Here is a 19,333-nt window from a genome sequence, read left to right as displayed (position 1 = left end):
GAGCTAGGTCTCATGTCTTCTCCACGAAAAAAAAGTTTCTTATGTCAATGTCAGATTACATATCTCTCTGACATTTATTAATCCATCAATCCATTGAAAGAAAATAAATTGTGGACGAAAAAATGATTTCTATTGTATAATTTGAGGAAACAATTATAAATAGATATCAGTTATTTAAAAAAAATAGATAAATATTGTGTATTTCTCACTAATAACAGTGACAGTTATTAATAATGACTAATATTCTGATTGCGATTTATTTTGTATGCTCTATTCTTGGTACTGTTTTGGGTGCCAACAACATCGCTGAAGAGGAGCTTGGAAATGGTAGATATGTGATCGAAGGCAGAGTATTTCCTGCTGATGATCAAGAACAACAAAACTGGCAAGTGGACACGCGGATACACGTCAACGGTGGGGAGTACATAGGCTTCGTTCGTGACGATGGCACATTCGTCATACATAATGTGCCATCAGGATCTTACGTTGTAGAAGTAATCCATCCAGACTATATGTACGAGCCCGTGCGAGTTGAGATCAATTCTAAGGGAAAATATAGAGCTAGGAAAGTGAATTTTATCCAGACATCACAGATCATCCAGGTGCCATACCCTCTTAGAATGAAGGTGTTATCGAAATTCAGATATTTCCAAGCCCGCGAGCAATGGCGTCTGACGGATTTCCTGTTCAACCCCATGGTCATCATGATGGTGCTGCCTCTGTTGCTCATTATGGTCTTACCAAAGATGATGAATGACCCCGAGACGAAAGAGGACCTGAAGCAAATCACCAACCTGACTAAAATGTCAGATATGCCAGAGATGTCAGAAATGTTCACTAATCTGTTCAGCGGTGGATCAACATCAAAAGCATCCACGTCCAAAGCTAAACAAGTGAAGAAGAGGCAATAGTGAGAATAATTGTAAATTTTATGATCAAACTTTGTTAAGTGTAGATTTTGTTAATAAAACTTGTCATGTAAATGGAGTTATTATTTAACTAAAAAAACAACACTAGGGAGAATAGGTTCTAGCACAACACAGACACATCATAATCTTATACTAGTTATTGCACCAGAGTTCCAGTCCTATGGAACTTACCAGAAATTTTTTTTAACTGCTGTATGTCTATTTTATTTGTGTGACAAGTCACTGGAATACCTAACTGAGTAATTTAATATTGATTTTTATGTCTTTACAGTATACAGTAAGTAAATGCTTTATTGTTCACTAAAGGAGTACATTACAAATAAAAACAGTACAGTACAAAGGCAGGCTTATCCCTAAGTGGGATCTCTTCCAGCCAACCTGATTATAGTAACTATCAGTATATTTCCCATCAAATTTAAAATTTACAGGACAGTTTCTTACTTAGTCTGTCAACACTTGTTCTCTCATATTTCCATGGTAAATCCTCCAATGGTTATAGGCCAATATCTCTTGTCTTATACCTACAAGTCCCTCTCATTCTTGGCTTACATGTCACATAAGCTTACCATCATTAGGTTGTACAGCTAGTCAGTCCGGCCCACTAGTCTCATGCTTACAATTGAGATGATTTCGTCCATGGGAACTGAGTGACACCATATGACTACTAAATGGGACTTCTGTATGTAGCAGCCCCATAAAATGTTAACAAGACAGTTGGCTCTGTCTACCCTGTAAGGGATAAAGACGTGAACTGATTACACACATAATGTATGTATGTAAATCATACATTTTTTACACTTACACAAAATTAAGTAAATGCAAATTGAAACAAGTTTTCTTTCAAATCATTTTATTAGGAAATAAATCTATGAAGAGTCAATAATGAGATTTCACACTCTCCTACATTAATGCTACATTTGTAACAAGTTAAGACAAAATATTACACACAATACATACAAAAGTAAAAAAAAAATCAGTCATTGGTTAATTTTGGACGGAAACTACTTAAGTAACATGTTTACACATTTTGTAAGTATTCAATTTGCTCAGTTTAAATAAAGTTTATTTAAATACCTATTTCATTTCAGCGGCAATTTTTGGACGGGCAATTTTGTACATATTTTGTTAAATCTTAGAGCAAGTTCATACTTTTCAAGTATACACAATATAATATCTGAATTTCCAATGTAAATATACGAGCAAAATATTAAAGCAATCTTTTTAAGAAATAATCCCTTTGCATCTAATACAAAAATTAATATATAAATCTGTATACATAAAAATATTTTTTAATGATTTTTCATAATTTTTTTAAATATTGTCTTTATCTAATAAGGCATTTTGATTTTATTTTGCTCTTCATTTGTATAATTTTATGAAAAATGTAAATCACTACACTTAAAGTAAACATTACTTACACAATTGTAATTAAATATATACAAGTTAATGGTAAATATTATTGCGATACAAGGCTTTAAAAAAAAAATTGGCAATCATCTGTAATATTTTAGTGATATGATGCACGAGATACATATTAAGATATGTAGATTCTTTTACACACGTATAATTGACAGAACGTCGGTGGTCGAATAGGTAAGGTGCCTGCTTAAATTGCGTGATGCGCAGAAAGGCACAGGTTCCGATCCCACCTCGGCCATGCATCATGGCCATGGGAGTCGCTTCGTGTAAAAACCTGTCAAAGGCATACCCCGGGCTCCTCTCAATGTAGTGAGGATGCAACAGGGACTAAAAGCCAGAAATAAGAATTGACAAGCATCTTGCAAACCCTAGTGTTTCTAAATCTAAACCAAATGGCCAGCCGGTATCTTATACAAATAGGTTATTTCAACAAAACACACTCAGACCGATGCTCGATTTATGGATATTATTTAATAAAATAATCCATATTAGCTCTTTTTTTTTAAATATGGGTTTTCTATTATTACAGCAAGGTAGATAAGACATGAGGTTTTTTTTACAGTGAAACATAGGTTTACATGTTCACAGAATAAAAATGTTCTGCTTGAAAATAAAAAAAGGTTTAAAAAAGCACCGAGCAGGAATAAGGTGAGTAGAATACAGGTTTCTTATGATCGCTATCCTTAGCGATATACTTAACATAAAATTACTGAACACGTTCTAACTACAAAGAAGTTACGTCTGGTCGCAAGTAAAGGACTCCCTGAATAGGACAATCTTTGAATGGAATGTTGAAACGATAAAACTAATTGTAAATAGATAAGGAATTACTTGTTACATTTTTTAGTTTTTCAAACGAAAGACGTCGATGCAAAAGGTTTTATAAAAAAAAAATTGTAAGGCAGATTTTTTTTTAATCTAAGGGAAAATAATTTGGAAAGGAAACCACTTTATTGTAGTACATTTAAGAGCAAAAGTCTCAAAATCTATATAACTTTTCCATGGCAAACATTTTTAAAATTTTTATACTCACTTTTGATCGTTACGATACCACAGCAGTATATACCTTTATTTGATACATACTCGTAAGACCTACGACCAAACGTAATGAACTACTACAAACTAATCTGGAATGGAAAAATGGGAACTAAATTTACAGTATAAGTAAAAATAGGATATTAAGAATTTAAATTATTTTAAATGCTTTTATGTAAAGAAAAACTAAATGGAAAGATAAAATTAAATTGATTGGATATCAATGAAAATTTTTGTAAAATGGAAATTTATCAGATCATTAATTCTGAAGAATATTTCAGTGTTGTGTCTCAGTGAAAAGTTTACAAATACCAACTGTCAAAAACTATTTGACTTAAATAAGACTATCGAAGCACTATTTCAAAATTATTTTTTGCACAATTTGAGACTTTATAGTTGAGGCGAATCATTTTCTATAAAGACGTTTATCAGATCAAATAGAATCAGTATTTATAAAATTTGTACACAGCATAAGATTAGTAAAATAAAGGTGAAATGCAGAATCATTAACTACTAAACGGTGGTTAGTAACAACATAACACATAATATAAATTTTTACATTGCCTCGTACATATTTTATTTGTTGTTTTCTTAATTACATAATTCAGACCTAATATTTTCGTACGAAAATAACCCACGAGACTTATACGTACATAATAAAATAAAATTATAATATTGGTGAATCACTTGGAGTTCATATATCAGAAATGTACATGCATAGCAATTTTTTTTTTATCAATTTTGAGATTCCTTTTCAGTTTTGAGAGAGCTATTGATAATGTCTCGCTTAAAGTCAACCAAAAAGCATCCACAGACATAGATCCAACTAGACACCACAAATTCACCTATACGAATACCAAGCGCTTGGTATAAACTTGACATGCTTGCGAGCATGTCTCAAGTTTATTCTTCTTAAAACTTCACACTTTTTGCCTTAATTCGTCCAACCTTTTTGATATTTTTATATGGATAGAACAAAAAAAAAACAGTTACGAAAAGAGGTTCATCTATCGACATATCACCACGCCAAACACTTACGTGGTCTAGCTACATTTATATCTGTGGCTATTATCACTTACCCTCCTACTACTACGTCAGCACGTTTACATCGGGCGTCGGTCGTAAATACCGTGCGAGCGTTACACCGACGGCTAGCAACAGCAGCGGCAACGCGACGGTGCTGCGAAAACCGGCGTTGTATATCGCGCAGTACGGACATTGGGATGAGCCGCAAACCTCGCAGATGTTCAGTAGGTAAGTCGGCAGGGCGTCGAAGATCGATTCGTTATAGCGTTCTGTTTGGATAAAAATATATCATATATTATTTATTTACCAATTTATGTACACAGAAAACATCGAGACTGATAAACACAAGAAACAAAATTACTAAGGTTCAAAAAAACACAAGAAACAATATTATATACTTTATACTAGCTGCCCCGGCAAACGTTGTTTTGCCATATAAATATTTTTTTAGTAATTACTAGTTAAAAAAAAATGTTAAGTTTGGACAACCCTTATCACTAAGGGGTATGAAAAATAGATGTTGGCCGATTCTCAGACCTACTCAATATACACACAAAATTTCATGAGAATCGGTCTAGCCGTTTCGAAGGAGTACGGGAACGAACATTGTGACACGAGAATTTTATATATAAGATTACTAGCTGTGCCCGCGACTTCGTCCGCGTGGAATAGTTATTTTGTCAGGCGGTCACGCGTATTAGAAAAAACGCTGGTTCGCCGTATTAAATGTTTCGCTGCAAATTGCTTATAACGACTGTAAATGGCAATTTTAGTCTACATGAAAAGCTGAAAGTAATAAACATATTTATTTGGATAAGGATTAATACTGAATTAAAGAAAATTGGTTTCAAAATAACTTATGTTTATAATGAAAAAATAATCTTAAAAAATGAACATAAAAGTGGTTATTGTAAGTAAACAATAAGAGATAGATATATGCTCTCGCGGACTTTTTTGTGGCAAAAAATGAGTACTTCACATCTTTAGTACATTGTTTTACTATATCTTTGTTGGTTTGCGCAGCGTTCGCGTGGAAAGCTCGCAGATGGCCGACTCATTCAACTTTCACCTGCATTGTTGACGTTTCCCGTAGGAAATCCGGGATAAAATGTAGCCTATAGCCTTCCTCGATAAATAGACTACCTAACAGTGAAAGAATTATTCAAATCGGTTCAGTAGTTTCTGAGATTAGCGCGTTTAAACAAACAAACAAACAAACAAACAAACAAAACAAACTCTTCAGCTTTATAATATTAGTATAGATAGATATGTTCCGTAAATAATTTGGCAGCAATCATGTGAAACGGCGAGATTGATAAATGTCCGAACAGATATAATGATCGGGACAACGTGATTGTTAGTCTGGCCTTCACCTCCAATAGGATCAATTGATTGAATCATTTTTGGTACTAACTGAGAGACTAAGATTTTTTTTTATATTAGAAATTGACATATTCCATTCCCATGGATGTCGTAAAAGGCGACTAAGAGATAGGCTTACAAACTTGGGATTCTTTTTTAGGCGATGGGCTAGCAACCTGTCACTATTTGAATCTCAATTCTATCATTAAGCCAAATAGCTGAACGTGGCCATTCAGTCTTTTCAAGACTGTTGGCTCTGTCTACCCCGCAAGGGATAAAGACGTGACCATATGTATGTATGTACATATTCCATTTGTAGGCGGACACTATATTCTGATTCCTCTTGTCGTTGATACATGGTGACATCCTTACTTCTCTGAAGACGAGCCCGGAGGGCGTTCAGCTTTCGATCGTGGTTCTGGGTTGGGTAAACCAGGTTTTCACACAAGGCGAGTCCCGTCTCACTTGCACAACTGGCGCCTATTCCCTTAGTCGCCTTTTGCGACACCCTCAATAAAGAGATTGAACGGGCGACTCCCGTGTCACCTTCGCTAAAAGAATACGCCAATTCCCTTAGTCGCCTTTTGCGACACCCTCAGTAAAGTGATTGAACGGGCGATTCCCGTGTCACCTTCGCTAAAAGAATACGCCAATTCCCTTAGTCGCCTTTTGCGACACCCTCAATAAAGAGATCGAACGGGCGACTCCCTTGTCACCTTCGCTAGAAGAATGCGCCTATTCCCTTACGTCGCCTTTTGCGACACCCAAAGTAAAGAGATCAAACGGTCGATTCCCGTGTCACCTTCGCTAGAAGAATACGCCTATTCCCTTAGTCGCCTTTTGCGACACCCTCAATAAAGAGATCGAACGGTCAACTCCCGTGTCACCTTCGCTAGAACAATGCGCCTATTCCCTTAGTCGCCTTCTCCGACACCCATAGAAAAGAGATGGAACGGGACAAATTGCATGTGTAGAAGAAGTTCTGCCGCTTCTTCTACACATGCACTTTGAAAGCGGTAGTAGTTATGATTAGATTTAAGTGATGTGACGTCAATAAGTGATACCTTGTATCCAATTTTGAAAATAAATCTATTCTATTCTATAATATGCTCACCTGGTGCATAGTAATCATACACCCTGACAGGCAAGTAGCGAGACATGTTGGCTACGGGGAACCACCGCTCAATGGTGAAGTTCACGCAGGTCTTCTCGGAGCTTAGCTGTTGACAGGTAAGTTTAAATTACATACATATATAGTATAGTATATCTATATCCTTAGCGGGCTAGACAGAGCGAACAGTCTTGAAAAGACTGACAGGCCACGTTCAGCTTTTAGGCTCGATGATAGAATTGAGATTCAAATAGTGACAGGTTGCTAGCCCATCGCATCGCCTAAAAGAAGAATCCCAGGTTTATAAACCTATCCCTTAGTCGCCTTTTACGACATCCATGGGACCGAGATGGAGTGGTCCTATTCTTTTTTTTTATATTGGTGTCGGGAACCACACAGCACAAGTTTTAATTCATGTTTTTTAATGGAGACAATGTGCATTCTTCCATGATTTAGATTTTAAGAGATCTATATTTGTATATCGACGTCCGATGAAAATGCTGCAGTGTAGTTTGTTTCGCCGCTTCTTCTACACATGTTCTTTGGAAGCGGTAGTGTGTAGCAATTATAATTAGATTTAAGCGATGTGACGTCAATATCACTCGATACCTTGTGTCCAATTTTGAAAATAAATCTATTCTAACAATGGTTCCAAACTACGCAAGCCAATGCCTTTCTTTACATTCTCCAGTCGTGAGGGTGCTGGAAGAAATTTCTCTAGAAATAAGTAGTGCCCTTGTACTGAATTTCTCTTTATTTTCGTTTTATTCTTATTTCCTTCCTACTAATATAATAAATGCGAAAGTTTGTGAGTATGTCAGTATGGATGTTTGTTACTCTTTCACGCAAAAACTACTGAACCGATTACGATGAAATTTGGTATGTAGGTAGCTGGAGACTCAGAATAACATATAGGCTACTTTTCATCCCGGAGTTATGATTGGGTCTCCACGCGGACGAAGTCGCGGGTTGAGTCGCGGAGGTCGGACGGGAGTCATTTTTGTGTAAAACCTGACGGAATTCAGGGAAGTAATAACTCACGTAGTCAAAGTAGAACAGTATCTTGGTGGGCAGATACTTGGCGCGCTGCAGGGTGCGCACGCGCCGCGACAGCACGTAGGCGTCGAGGCGCTGCTGCTGGATCATGTAGCCCGTCGGGATGGCCACGTCTAGGACCGCCAGGCCCGAGCGCGGGGACTCCGACAGCAGCGTCCAACTGCCGATGGAAAATTACATTTTTTACATATATACATACATATAATCACGTCTATATCCCTTGCGACAGAGCCAACAATCTTGAAAAGACTGATTTTTTGTTCAGCTGTCTGGCTTAATGGTAGAATTGAGATTCAAATAGTGACAGTTTGCTAGCTTCTTAAGTGTGACGTCACATGTTAGTATCTTGTTCGCGTCATGAACTTTATTTGTATGGCAGCTACCTTAATTATTGCGTTTATGGATATGATGTCTTAATAAAAGTTACTCCATATTTTGGTTTATTCACTCCTGGCATAGTTATTTTTAAATAATATTGGATTTTTTAAATGGACTTCGCCATATACAACATATAGGGCGTGAAAATTAAAACTAAAAATTCACGAAACGTATTTAATTACGTGTAATGTTATTCATTAATTAATATTGTTTCAAGACCTTGTCATCATCCCTATTCCTTTTCACAGCTATCAAATGCGTACATTTTAAGGTATATTTTTCAGATTTGTATGTATTTGTGTGATTTGTATGTGTTAAGTGGCAATGTGTGCAAACGATGATACGCGTATTTGAGTGATGACTATTTAGTATACTTACCTACTAACAAATTATCGCCCCAATTGATCATCATTGGAGAGGTTTGGCGGTCGGACGATCTTCATCTGTATACGATTGTAACACGCCCCGCTACATAAGAATTTCTAGAATGCTCCACTGACCTGGCACAGCTCTGGAACTCGATGTGCGACTGGTTCCTGCCGCAGTACCGCAGTGGTTGTGCGAGAACCTCTCCAACATCTGGAATGCTCCACTGACCTGGCACAGCTCTGGAACTCGATGTGCGACTGGTTCCTGCCGTAGTACCGCAGTGGTTGTGTGAGAACCTCTCCAACATCTAGAATGCTCCACTGACCTGGCACAGCTCTGGAACTCGATGTGCGACTGGTTCCTGCCGCAGTACCGCAGTGGTTGTGCGAGAACCTCTCCAACATCTGGAATGCTCCACTGACCTGGCACAGCTCTGGAACTCGATGTGCGACTGGTTCCTGCCGTAGTACCGCAGTGGTTGTGTGAGAACCTCTCCAACATCTAGAATGCTCCACTGACCTGGCACAGCTCTGGAACTCGATGTGCGACTGGTTCCTGCCGCAGTACCGCAGTGGTTGTGCGAGAACCTCTCCAACATCTGGAATGCTCCACTGACCTGGCACAGCTCTGGAACTCGATGTGCGACTGGTTCCTGCCGTAGTACCGCAGTGGTTGTGTGAGAACCTCTCCAACATCTAGAATGCTCCACTGACCTGGCACAGCTCTGGAACTCGATGTGCGACTGGTTCCTGCCGCAGTACCGCAGTGGTTGTGCGAGAACCTCTCCAACATCTGGAATGCTCCACTGACCTGGCACAGCTCTGGAACTCGATGTGCGACTGGTTCCTGCCGTAGTACCGCAGTGGTTGTGTGAGAACCTCTCCAACATCTAGAATGCTCCACTGACCTGGCACAGCTCTGGAACTCGATGTGCGACTGGTTCCTGCCGTAGTACCGCAGTGGTTGTGTGTGCAGAGAGAAGGCGGGCACCGGCGGTTGGGTTTGGAACTTGGCGATGTCTACGTTGTATTGGACCGATAATTGCAAGATGGCGTAGCCTGCCCCGCGTGCTGTCACCTTTATTGTGCCCCACGCTTCAGGTATCTATAAACAGAAATGAATAGGGCAAGACTTTTAAACAGTAAACAACTAGGCGCAAAGTCGCATCAGATGATCTCTTTACTTTTTCAGACGACAAGATGTATATCGACTTTTACGGTTACCATTTTTAAATTGAGTGAAAATACACACTATTGCCGTGTGGTTCCCGGCACCAATAGGACCACGCTCGGTCGAATCGGCTCGGTCATAATTAGGTAGACGGGTATACGGGTCTAATAATGCATAAAAGAGATAAATAAATCAGGCCGATGCAGCAGGCGAGTGGAGCCCTTTAGGAAGTGACGTCATTTGGCAGTCACACGATAAGTCTCAAGGGGATTAATTAGAATATCGTCAGTACTGAAGAAGATCGTAAGGTACAATTAAGTCTCACGTCGACGGTCTGCATAGTGACCAGGTTGCCATTCTCCAGATGCAGCAGGCGAGTGGAGCTCTTGAACAAGTGACGTCATTTGACAGTCACACGATTAGTCTTAAGGGGATTGATTAGAATATCGTCAATATTGAAGAAGATCGTAAGGTACAACTAAGTCTCACGTCGACGGTGTGCATGGTGGATTCCCGAGCTTGCATGAAGAGAGTTATGAATGTGGATGAAGCGAAGGAAGTATGCAGAGATCGTGGCAAGTGGAAAGAGGTAGTCTCTGCCTACCCCTCCGGGAAAGAGGCGTGATTTTATGTATGTATGTATGTATGTAAATCGGATCGTTGGTTCGCCAGCTCAGAGGCTAAGGGGATTAATTAGAATATCGTCAGTGCTGAACAAGATCGTAAGGTACAACTAAGTCTCACGTCGACGGTGTGCATGGTGGCCAGCCGGTCGTTGTCCAGCCGCAGCGAGCGGGCGGCGCCGCGCAGCGCCACGGCCGCCACGCTGACGGACAGCGCGCTGACGTCGCGCAGCCGCTTGCGGTTCGTGTACTCGATGAGGGCCCGCGTCGCGATGTAAGTATCCTGTGCGCGGGAGACAAACAGATATTTCACATTATTTGTTGTACGTAGGTATATATTCCGTGTGGTTCCCGGTACCTATATAACTGAAAAAAGAATAGGATTACTCCGTCTCTTTTACATGGATGTCGTAAAAGGCGACTTAGGGCTTATAAGCTTGAGATTCTTCTTTTAGACGATGGGCTAGCAACCTGTCGCTATAAGAATCTCAATTCTATCATTAAGCCTAACAGCTGAACGTGGCCTTTCAGTCTTTCAAGACTGCTGGATTTGTCTGCTCCGCAAGGGATATAAACGGGACTATATGTACGTTTGTACATATCTTATCTATAAGTATCTACATAGACCATGGATCCTAGATTGGGTGAGTCAAGTTTTAACACGAAGCTACTCCCATCTGACACCTCCGCAACCTTTGCAAGTAAACGCTACCTTAACCGTTGTAAATTATAAGACATTGCATTAGGCTCTTTGTCTCTATGTAGTTTCTCAATAAGTCAACTAGCGCGCCGGCCACTCACCTGAGTAGAGGCCCAGCCGTCATCCTTGAGCCTCTGCGAGTTGAGCCACATGACGATGGGCTCGTTGTTGTCCTGATGGTCCGTCATAGGTCAACTAGCGCGCCGGCCACTCACCTGAGTAGAGGCCCAGCCGCCATCCTTGAGCCTCTGCGAGTTGAGCCACATGACGATGGCCTCGTTGTTGTCCTGATGGTCCATGCAGGCCAGCAGCGCGTACGCCGTGGCCGCGATGTTGTTGGAGTCATATTTGTATGGCAGGCGGGGGAGCAGGAACGGCTTCTGGTTCTCCATCTTGTACGGCGGCTGGGGCACCGGCTCCTTGCCCCAGTATTCAAGGCCGCCTGGAATTAAATTTAATTAGGAAATACTGGACTTAGCGAGGGGCTTCGCTCCCGTGGGAATAAATAAATATACATACATACATACATATGGTCACGTCTATATCCCTTGCGGGGTAGACCGAGCCAACAGTCTTGAAAGGACTGAATGGCCATCGCCTAAAAAAGAATCCCAAGTTTGTACGCCTATCCCTCAGTCGCCTTTTACGACATCCATGGGAAAGAGATGAGAGTGATCCTATTCTTTTTTGTATTGGTGCCGGTCAACCACACGGCACCAATGCAAAAATGTTATGCAATGCATGTTTGACGGCCTCTGTGACGCAGCGGTAGTACGCTTGTCTGTGACACCGGAGGTCCCGGGTTCGAATCCCGGCCAGGGCATGATGAGAAAAGAACTTTTTCTGATTGTCCTGGGTCTTGGATGTTTATCTATATAAAGTATTTATTATTTATTATAAAATATATAATCGTTGAGTTAGTATCTCGTAACACAAGTCACGAACATACTTCGAGGCTAACTCAATCTGTGTAATTTGTCCCGTATATATTTATATTTATGTGTGGAGATACCTTTATAATGTCAGTCAATACACACCTTCGGATCTCTGTTTCTGCTTCAACAGTCTATAAGCGTGCTCGGAGCTGGGCGCCTTGAAGAAGGTGAGCGCGTAGGCCACCACAGCTAGCGCGTAAGGCTCGCCAAAATCAAACAGCATCTGTAGATTCCGCTCTAGAAACTCTATGGCGTGCTGTTGGTTCATGCATGCATGTTATGTGTGGAGATACCTTTATAATGTCAGTCAATACACACCTTCGGATCTCTGTTTCTGCTTCAACAGCCTGTAAGCGTGCTCGGAGCTGGGCGCCTTGGAGAAAGTGAGAGCGTAGGCCACCACAGCTAGAGCGTAAGGCTCTCCAAAATCAAACAGCATCTGTAGATTCCGCTCTAGAAACTCTATGGCGTGCTGTTGGTTCATGCATGCATGTTATGTGTGGAGATACCTTTACAATGTCAATACACACCTTCGGATCTCTGTTTCTGCTTCAACAGCCTGTAAGCGTGCTCGGAGCTGGGCGCCTTGGAGAAAGTGAGAGCGTAGGCCACCACAGCTAGAGCGTAAGGCTCTCCAAAATCAAACAGCATCTGTAGATTCCGCTCTAGAAACTCTATGGCGTGCTGTTGGTTCATGCATGCATGTTATGTGTGGAGATACCTTTATAATGTCAGTCAATACACACCTTCGGATCTCTGTTTCTGCTTCAACAGTCTGTAAGCGTGCTCGGAGCTGGGCGCCTTGGAGAAGGTGAGAGCGTAGGCCACCACAGCCAGGGCATAAGGCTCTCCAAAATCAAACAGCATCTGTAGATTCCGCTCTAGAAACTCTATGGCGTGCTGTTGGGCGATCGCCACTCGAGCGCTGAGACCCTAGAAAACATACAAACATACAATCACGTGCCGTGCCATCATCATCTGCCGTGTGGTTCCCGGCACCAATACAAAAAATAATTGGACCACTCCATCTCTTTCCCGTGGGTGTCGTAAAACGCGACTAAGGGATAGGCTTACAAACTTGGGATTATTTTTTAGGCGATGGGCTGGCAACCTGTCACTATTTGAATCTCAATTCTATCATTAAGCCAAATAGCTGAACGTGGCCATCCAGTCTTCAAGACTATTGGCTCTGTCTACCCCGCAAGGGATATAGACGTGACCATATGTATGTATGTACATAATCACGTCTATATCCCTTGCGTGGTAGACAGAGATAATAGTCTTGAAAATGCTGATAAGCCACGTTCAGCTGTTCGGCTTACTGAAAGGATTGAGATTCATATAATGTAACAGGTTGCTAGCCCGTCGCCTAAAAGAAGAATTCCAAGTTCATAAGCCTTTCCCTTAGTCGCCTTTTACGACAGTCATGGGAAATAGATGATGTGGACTTATTATTTTTTCTATTGGTGCCGGGAATCACACGGCACCTAGAAAACATGTTAAATGATAATAATTAAACGCCTATGATATAACAAGAGTTTGACTGCATTTGTATGTTTAACTTGCGAAAAAATACCATTTTTCATGCTTGTCAAAACGACTATTGTATAATGCTGAGGTGCATTTTGTTACCGCTTCTTCTGCCCTGACGCTTTGGATGCGGCAGCAAACTTAGTTTTTTTAGTTGTGTAAACCAAAAGATTTGACAATTTTATTAAGTGATGTTTGAAATGTCCCATAAAAGAATAAAAAATTATTTTCAATTTGAATTTATTTCAGGAATTGTTTTGTTTTTATCATGTTATTTATACACTATTTATTTAAATTTAATGTTAACTCTTGTTATAATACTGACCTCTCTCAGTCCGATATCTTTGAGATTCTTCACAGTTTCCAATGTAATAACAACTTGTGCAGTCAGCGTGATGTTTCTTGTCATCACAGCCGACCCGTTTATCTGAAATAAGAATTTGTGTTTCATCACTTTTACCCAGGTCTAAACACGCAATACAATTGCGTGGTAAGACACACACACACACACACACACACACACTTTTTTCACACTAATTGTAGGTGTAATATATGAATACTAGCTGTGCCCGCGACTTTGTCCGCGTGGAATAGTAATTGAAGCCCTCAAGGATGAATAATTTACCGTATTTTTTTACATATTCCATTATTTATTTGCTCCTAATAGCTGCAGCTGCATGTTATATAGCTTAAAGCCTTCCTCGATAAATGGTCTGTTCAACACAAAAATAATTTTTCAATTCAAACCAGTAGTTTTAGAGATTAGCGTGTTCAAACAAACAAACTCTTCAGCTTTATAATATTAGCTTCTCTTCACCTTTACTATAACCACATTCATTCATGTTTATTAATGTAGACAATGTGCATTCGTCCACGATTTATATTTAAGAGATCTATATTTGTAAATTGACGTCCGATGAAAATGGTGCAGTGTAGTTTATTCCGCCGCTTCTACTACACACGCGCTTTGGAAGCGGTAGTAGGCGCTTTGGGAGCGGTAGTAGTTATAATTAGATACCTTGTATACAATTTTGAAAATACTCGTTAATCTATTTCTATTCTATTCTGTCGCGGGCCTACTGAAAGAAAGTTGTAGGTATCCCTTGATGTATACATAAATAAATAAATAAATATTCTTTAACATCCATAAGCGTATACCTCCTGAGCGCCCATAGCTATAGCGTCATGGTACAGCGGGTGAGAGCGCGGCACGGCGATGGAGTCGTTGCAGTTCCGATCCGGCAGCCACCCCGGCTCGTAGAACGCGCCCTGCGCCGTCTGATGCTGCAGCACCCACGACACGGCTTGCGATATCACCTGTGGCCAAGACCAACAAAAAATAATAATTTAAACTAAATATACTTCGGGTGATCTTTATGAAATAGATAACTGTAGCGAGCGCGTAAGTAGTTAGGTAGTTATCGCGGCCGCGTTGCTAGGCAACCGAGCCCGGCTGAGCGGTACCTCGTATCCCGCGTCACTCCGGACGACTAAGCGTCTCCTCCGCGACTCGCGCGCCAGTAGAGTCGAGATCGCGTTCGCTGCGCACACGTTCATGCATCCATCATACGACCCTTACATAACTTACATATATATGTACATACCTATAATCACAGACAGAGCCAACAGTCTTGAAAAGCCAAGGAAAAATAGGGCCTAAGAAGCCTAAGAAAAGATAGGCCACGTTCAGCTATTTGGCTTAATGATAGAATTGAGATTCAAATAGTGACAGGTTGCTAGCCCATCGGCTAAAAAATTTAATCTCAAGTTTGCAAGCCTTAATCGCCTTTTACGACATCCATGGGAAAGAGATGGAGTAGTCCTATTCTTTTTTGTATTGGTGCCGGGAACCACACGGCACTAGAACAATTTAAAATAAATATACTTCCCAAAAAATAATCTCAAGTTTATAATTCTATCCCTAAGCCGCCTTCATGACATCCACAGTAAAGAGATGGAGTGGTCATATTCCTTCATGCATTGGTGCCGGGAACCACACGGCACATATAGGCAACTCATAATTAAATGAAAAAAAAAAAAAAAACAAAATAACTAAGTGACATACATTAGGATCTATGTAGATGAAGTTCTCCCACTCGTTGAATGACGCGTCCTGGAATATCTTGGCGCAGAATGACGTCAACCAGACGCTCGACGCCGATTGGTTCCTGTGAAAGAACAGTTTGAGAACCATTGGATTCATGACGTCACAAAGGTTTTTTTCAACAAAATTCATCAAATTTTCAAGTTCGCTAGTGAAAAAAAGGTGATATAGGTGGCGCTAAATTCGCGATAATGGATCTAAGTGTAAAATCTAATAACTTTACATATTACATATGTACATACATAGAGTCACGTCTATTTTCCTTGCGGGGCAGACATAGCCACCAGTCTTGTATTGTAACTTGTATCATTTCTTATCATACATACATAAAATCACGCCTTTTTCCCGTAGGGGTAGACAGAGACTACATCTTTCCACTTGCCACGATCTCTGCATACTTCCTTCGCTTCATCCACATTCATAACTCTCATCATGCAAGTTCGGCGGTTTCGGGAACTCTTTACCTGACCCTGTACCAGGACGTCCTTAATTTGATCAAAATACGTTCGTAATTTCTTATCACCTTCAATTATTCAATATGGAATGTTCTAGAACCCACCAATCGCTCCTGAACGTGCTGAAACTCCCATCGGGCTTCATGAACGACAGTTGTCTCTGGTACAGCACGTTCATGTAGTAGAACGCCTCCTTCTCTAAGGTTCTGTTCCGTTGGTTGATGAGGCGCATGTACAATGTTTGGTACATGTTTATGGCGAAACTGAACATGTTCTGTTCGGCCGAGTCCTGTGGGGAATGAAGGCTTTATTAACTGCTTTAATAAAAAAAGTAAGGAATGAAATCTTGTCTTGTAGACCGCCTCAAAAAAAAAGGTTCCCAGTTCGACTTGTATGTATGTTTGCCCGCGATTATTTCGCGTTTCGCTGAACCCATTTCGATGCAGAAAAGTTTTCAGAAAAGTGTTTTAGGTTTTAGAAATTTGACCGTCTTCAAAAAAGGAGGATGTCGATTGGAAGCGGTTCTCTTTTTACAAAAGTTATTTTATTTTGAATAACTTTAAGAAAAAGTGACATTTCGTTATTGATTGGAATCGATTTATTTAATTCTCCTTAAAACATAAATATGTGAATTAAAAAATCTACATACTTCCATAAAATCACGTCAGATTAATAAAGCACTTATTTGTTATTTTACCTCTTGGCGATAACTCAGATTAAGTCTTCACGTCTCTAGAGAGCCTGGGGCGCCGTGGGACTATATTAATGTAACTTTATTTATGTATCTTTCATGTGCCTGAGTTTTGAAAATATTTGGATTCATTCATTCAACAACAAAAAACTCACCACTACAGTTCAGCAAGCTGGACGCATAAACCAACCACTCTAGAGCTATCTATACACCAAAAATCTTACCATAGGCAGGTCCAGTAAGCTGGTCGCATTCACCGGCATGGTAGGGAACAACGCTCCGACCACGTCCCCTACCACCGAAACTCTCGCTTTATTCGATCCGAACACGTAGTAGCGGTCTTCTCCGTAAGGTATTATAGGAGTTTCCGTGACGTTCACGTGCATGTATTGGAAGACGTACGCTCGGTTCGAAAGGTCGAGAAGTACTGACTGGTGGCGGTATTGGGGGATGCCGTCGGCCTATGGAAGAAAAAAAAGGTTAATTAATAGTCTTAGAATTATGCTGAGACCTTTGCAAATCATATTTTCTGGTGGTAAGATACACACTTGATTGACCTGCCTGAAATTACTTAAAACAAACACTAACAATAGTACCTTCCTTCCGTGACAACATGAGCGGGCTACGATCACTATGAGTGCTACGAAACTCGTAGCAGATCGTTTATCCGCTACGCCATGAGCGTTAAAATTTAAGGTAGATAGATTCACACCAATAGAAATAATACTCGTACCTACTGCCTAAATTCAAACATAATCGAGCTACGCCCTCTACAAGTGCTACGCAAAATCGTAGCAAACCGTTTATCCGCTACGGCACAGTCGTCTTATTTTTATAGGAAGATTGCAAATTTTAGCCTCTTATATAAAAACTCTCAATTTTTTTCTTCATTATAAGTCAAACATAAAATAGAAGGTTACCTCAACAGTAATCTTCTTTGTAGCACGATGAGTCCCTTGAAGCGTAGCAGCGTGTAGTTGAACATACATGTCTCCGAGCCTGGTGCTGACCACGGGAACGTGGACCGTGGTGGCTTCTCCAGCAGGGATGTACACGAAGAACTGGTGCTCGCCGAATGAAGTGCGCGGGTTGTAGGACACCACCTAGGTATGTTTATTTATTTATTTGTTGAATAGGATAACCGAAAGGATACATATAAATCATTAATATAAGATAGTTTAGAAGCAAAAGAATAATAATGATATGAATGCTTTTGCCCAATCAAATGCGTGATTCGCATAAAAGCACAGGTTCAAATCCCACCCCGGTCTTGTACCAATGTCTATTTTCGAAGTTATGTACATTAGTTTGAATACTAACCGATGCTCTTACGGCGAGGAAAATATCGTTACGAAACCTCCACATTCAGGCAACCGGATATGTAACCGTGATCGATCCAATACGAGTAAGGTTCCCGCGCAAAAGGAGTCGCTTCGTGTTAAAACCTGACTCACCCAATCCTGGATCCATGGTCAAAGGCACACCACGGTCTCCTTTTCAGAGCGATGAGTGTTTGCGCCAATAAGTTATCTATGCACAATTTCCATAGCAAAAAAAAAAAGAAAATCCGCTAATAAGTAATCTATGCACAATTTCATCCATAGCAAAAAAAAAACAAATCCCCCCTGCCTTTCCTCGAACGCTGACCGAACACACATCTTTTCATCAAATCCAGAGTTTCATTTCGTTAAATATAAAATTCTAAATCAGCACTAGATTTCCTTATCAAAGTTTGACAGTACAAAGAATTGTACTGAATTTCTCTTTTTTTTAAGTTTTTTTTTTGTTAATTTTTCTTGTTGTACATAAATAAATATATAAATAAAATAAATAAATAAAGAATAAGAAGAGGCCGAGGACTCACGATGCCGTTCTCCTCGACGTGCACGAACTGGTAGTGCGGCGAGGCCTCCAGCACCACGACGGCCTCCACGGCGCGCGGCTGGTAGTTGAACACCACCACGCGCACGCCCACCTGCTCGCCCTGCCGGCAGCGCTCCGGCCCCTCCACTTTCATGAAGAACGGCAGCACGCCCACGTACTGGGGGAGACGGCGATGGTCAATTAAACAATATGGAGGGAATGCATGATATATGCAAGGGGATAGGCTTCTATCTTTCCTCTTTGTTTTTTATTATATCTATCTTAGATTTTTTGTTCATATTTTTTACATACATACATAAAATCACGCCTCTTTCCCGAAGGGTTAGGCAGAGACTACCTCTATCCACTTGCCACGATCTCTGCATATTTCCTTATATATATTTCTGCATATTTTTTACAATTTATTTTATTCGAGTGCCGTGTTGTTCCCGGCACCATTACAAAAAAGAATAGGACCACTCCATCTCTTTACCACAGATGTCGTAAAAGGCGACTAAGGGATAGGCTTATAAACTTGGGATTCCTCTTTTAGGCGATGGGCAAGCAATAGCAACCT

At 40.5% G+C, this 19,333-nt stretch overlaps 2 protein-coding genes across 3 annotated transcripts in view; one reads left to right on the top strand and one right to left on the bottom strand.

Moving 5' to 3' along the window:
* Positions 1 to 67: 67 nt before the first annotated feature.
* LOC106140679 (ER membrane protein complex subunit 7) lies at positions 68 to 983 on the top strand. Its single transcript, XM_013342303.2, has one exon. The coding sequence runs from the start codon at positions 234 to 236 to the stop codon at positions 909 to 911; it is 678 nt and encodes a 225-aa protein (XP_013197757.1). The 5' UTR covers positions 68 to 233; the 3' UTR covers positions 912 to 983.
* Positions 984 to 1,792: 809 nt separating this feature from the next.
* LOC106140680 (CD109 antigen) overlaps positions 1,793 to 19,333 on the bottom strand; it is a 44,438-nt gene continuing 26,897 nt past the window's right edge. For both annotated transcript variants that reach the window (XM_060949715.1, XM_060949714.1), the window contains 14 exons: positions 18,758 to 18,934; positions 17,814 to 17,996; positions 17,118 to 17,354; positions 16,307 to 16,491; positions 15,709 to 15,811; positions 14,802 to 14,960; positions 13,969 to 14,070; positions 12,860 to 13,046; positions 11,394 to 11,620; positions 10,600 to 10,761; positions 9,593 to 9,789; positions 7,924 to 8,098; positions 6,886 to 6,991; positions 1,793 to 4,678 (listed from right to left, as the gene is read on the bottom strand). In XM_060949715.1, coding sequence (XP_060805698.1) covers positions 4,473 to 4,678; positions 6,886 to 6,991; positions 7,924 to 8,098; positions 9,593 to 9,789; positions 10,600 to 10,761; positions 11,394 to 11,620; positions 12,860 to 13,046; positions 13,969 to 14,070; positions 14,802 to 14,960; positions 15,709 to 15,811; positions 16,307 to 16,491; positions 17,118 to 17,354; positions 17,814 to 17,996; positions 18,758 to 18,934 — 2,406 coding nt within the window. In that variant the 3' untranslated portion in view covers positions 1,793 to 4,472. The remainder of the gene's footprint in view (positions 4,679 to 6,885; positions 6,992 to 7,923; positions 8,099 to 9,592; positions 9,790 to 10,599; positions 10,762 to 11,393; positions 11,621 to 12,859; positions 13,047 to 13,968; positions 14,071 to 14,801; positions 14,961 to 15,708; positions 15,812 to 16,306; positions 16,492 to 17,117; positions 17,355 to 17,813; positions 17,997 to 18,757; positions 18,935 to 19,333) is intronic.

Source organism: Amyelois transitella, chromosome 19, assembly GCF_032362555.1.
Source record: "Amyelois transitella isolate CPQ chromosome 19, ilAmyTran1.1, whole genome shotgun sequence".
Classification (NCBI taxonomy): domain Eukaryota; kingdom Metazoa; phylum Arthropoda; class Insecta; order Lepidoptera; family Pyralidae; genus Amyelois; species Amyelois transitella.
The sequence above is the reverse complement of the archived record's forward strand: the minus strand, read 5'-3'. Positions and strand labels throughout refer to the sequence as shown.

Excerpts from the sequence above, each read along its gene's own strand:
- LOC106140679 (XM_013342303.2), top strand. The coding sequence starts at position 234 with ATGACTAATATTCTGATTGCGATTTATTTTGTATGCTCTATTCTTGGT.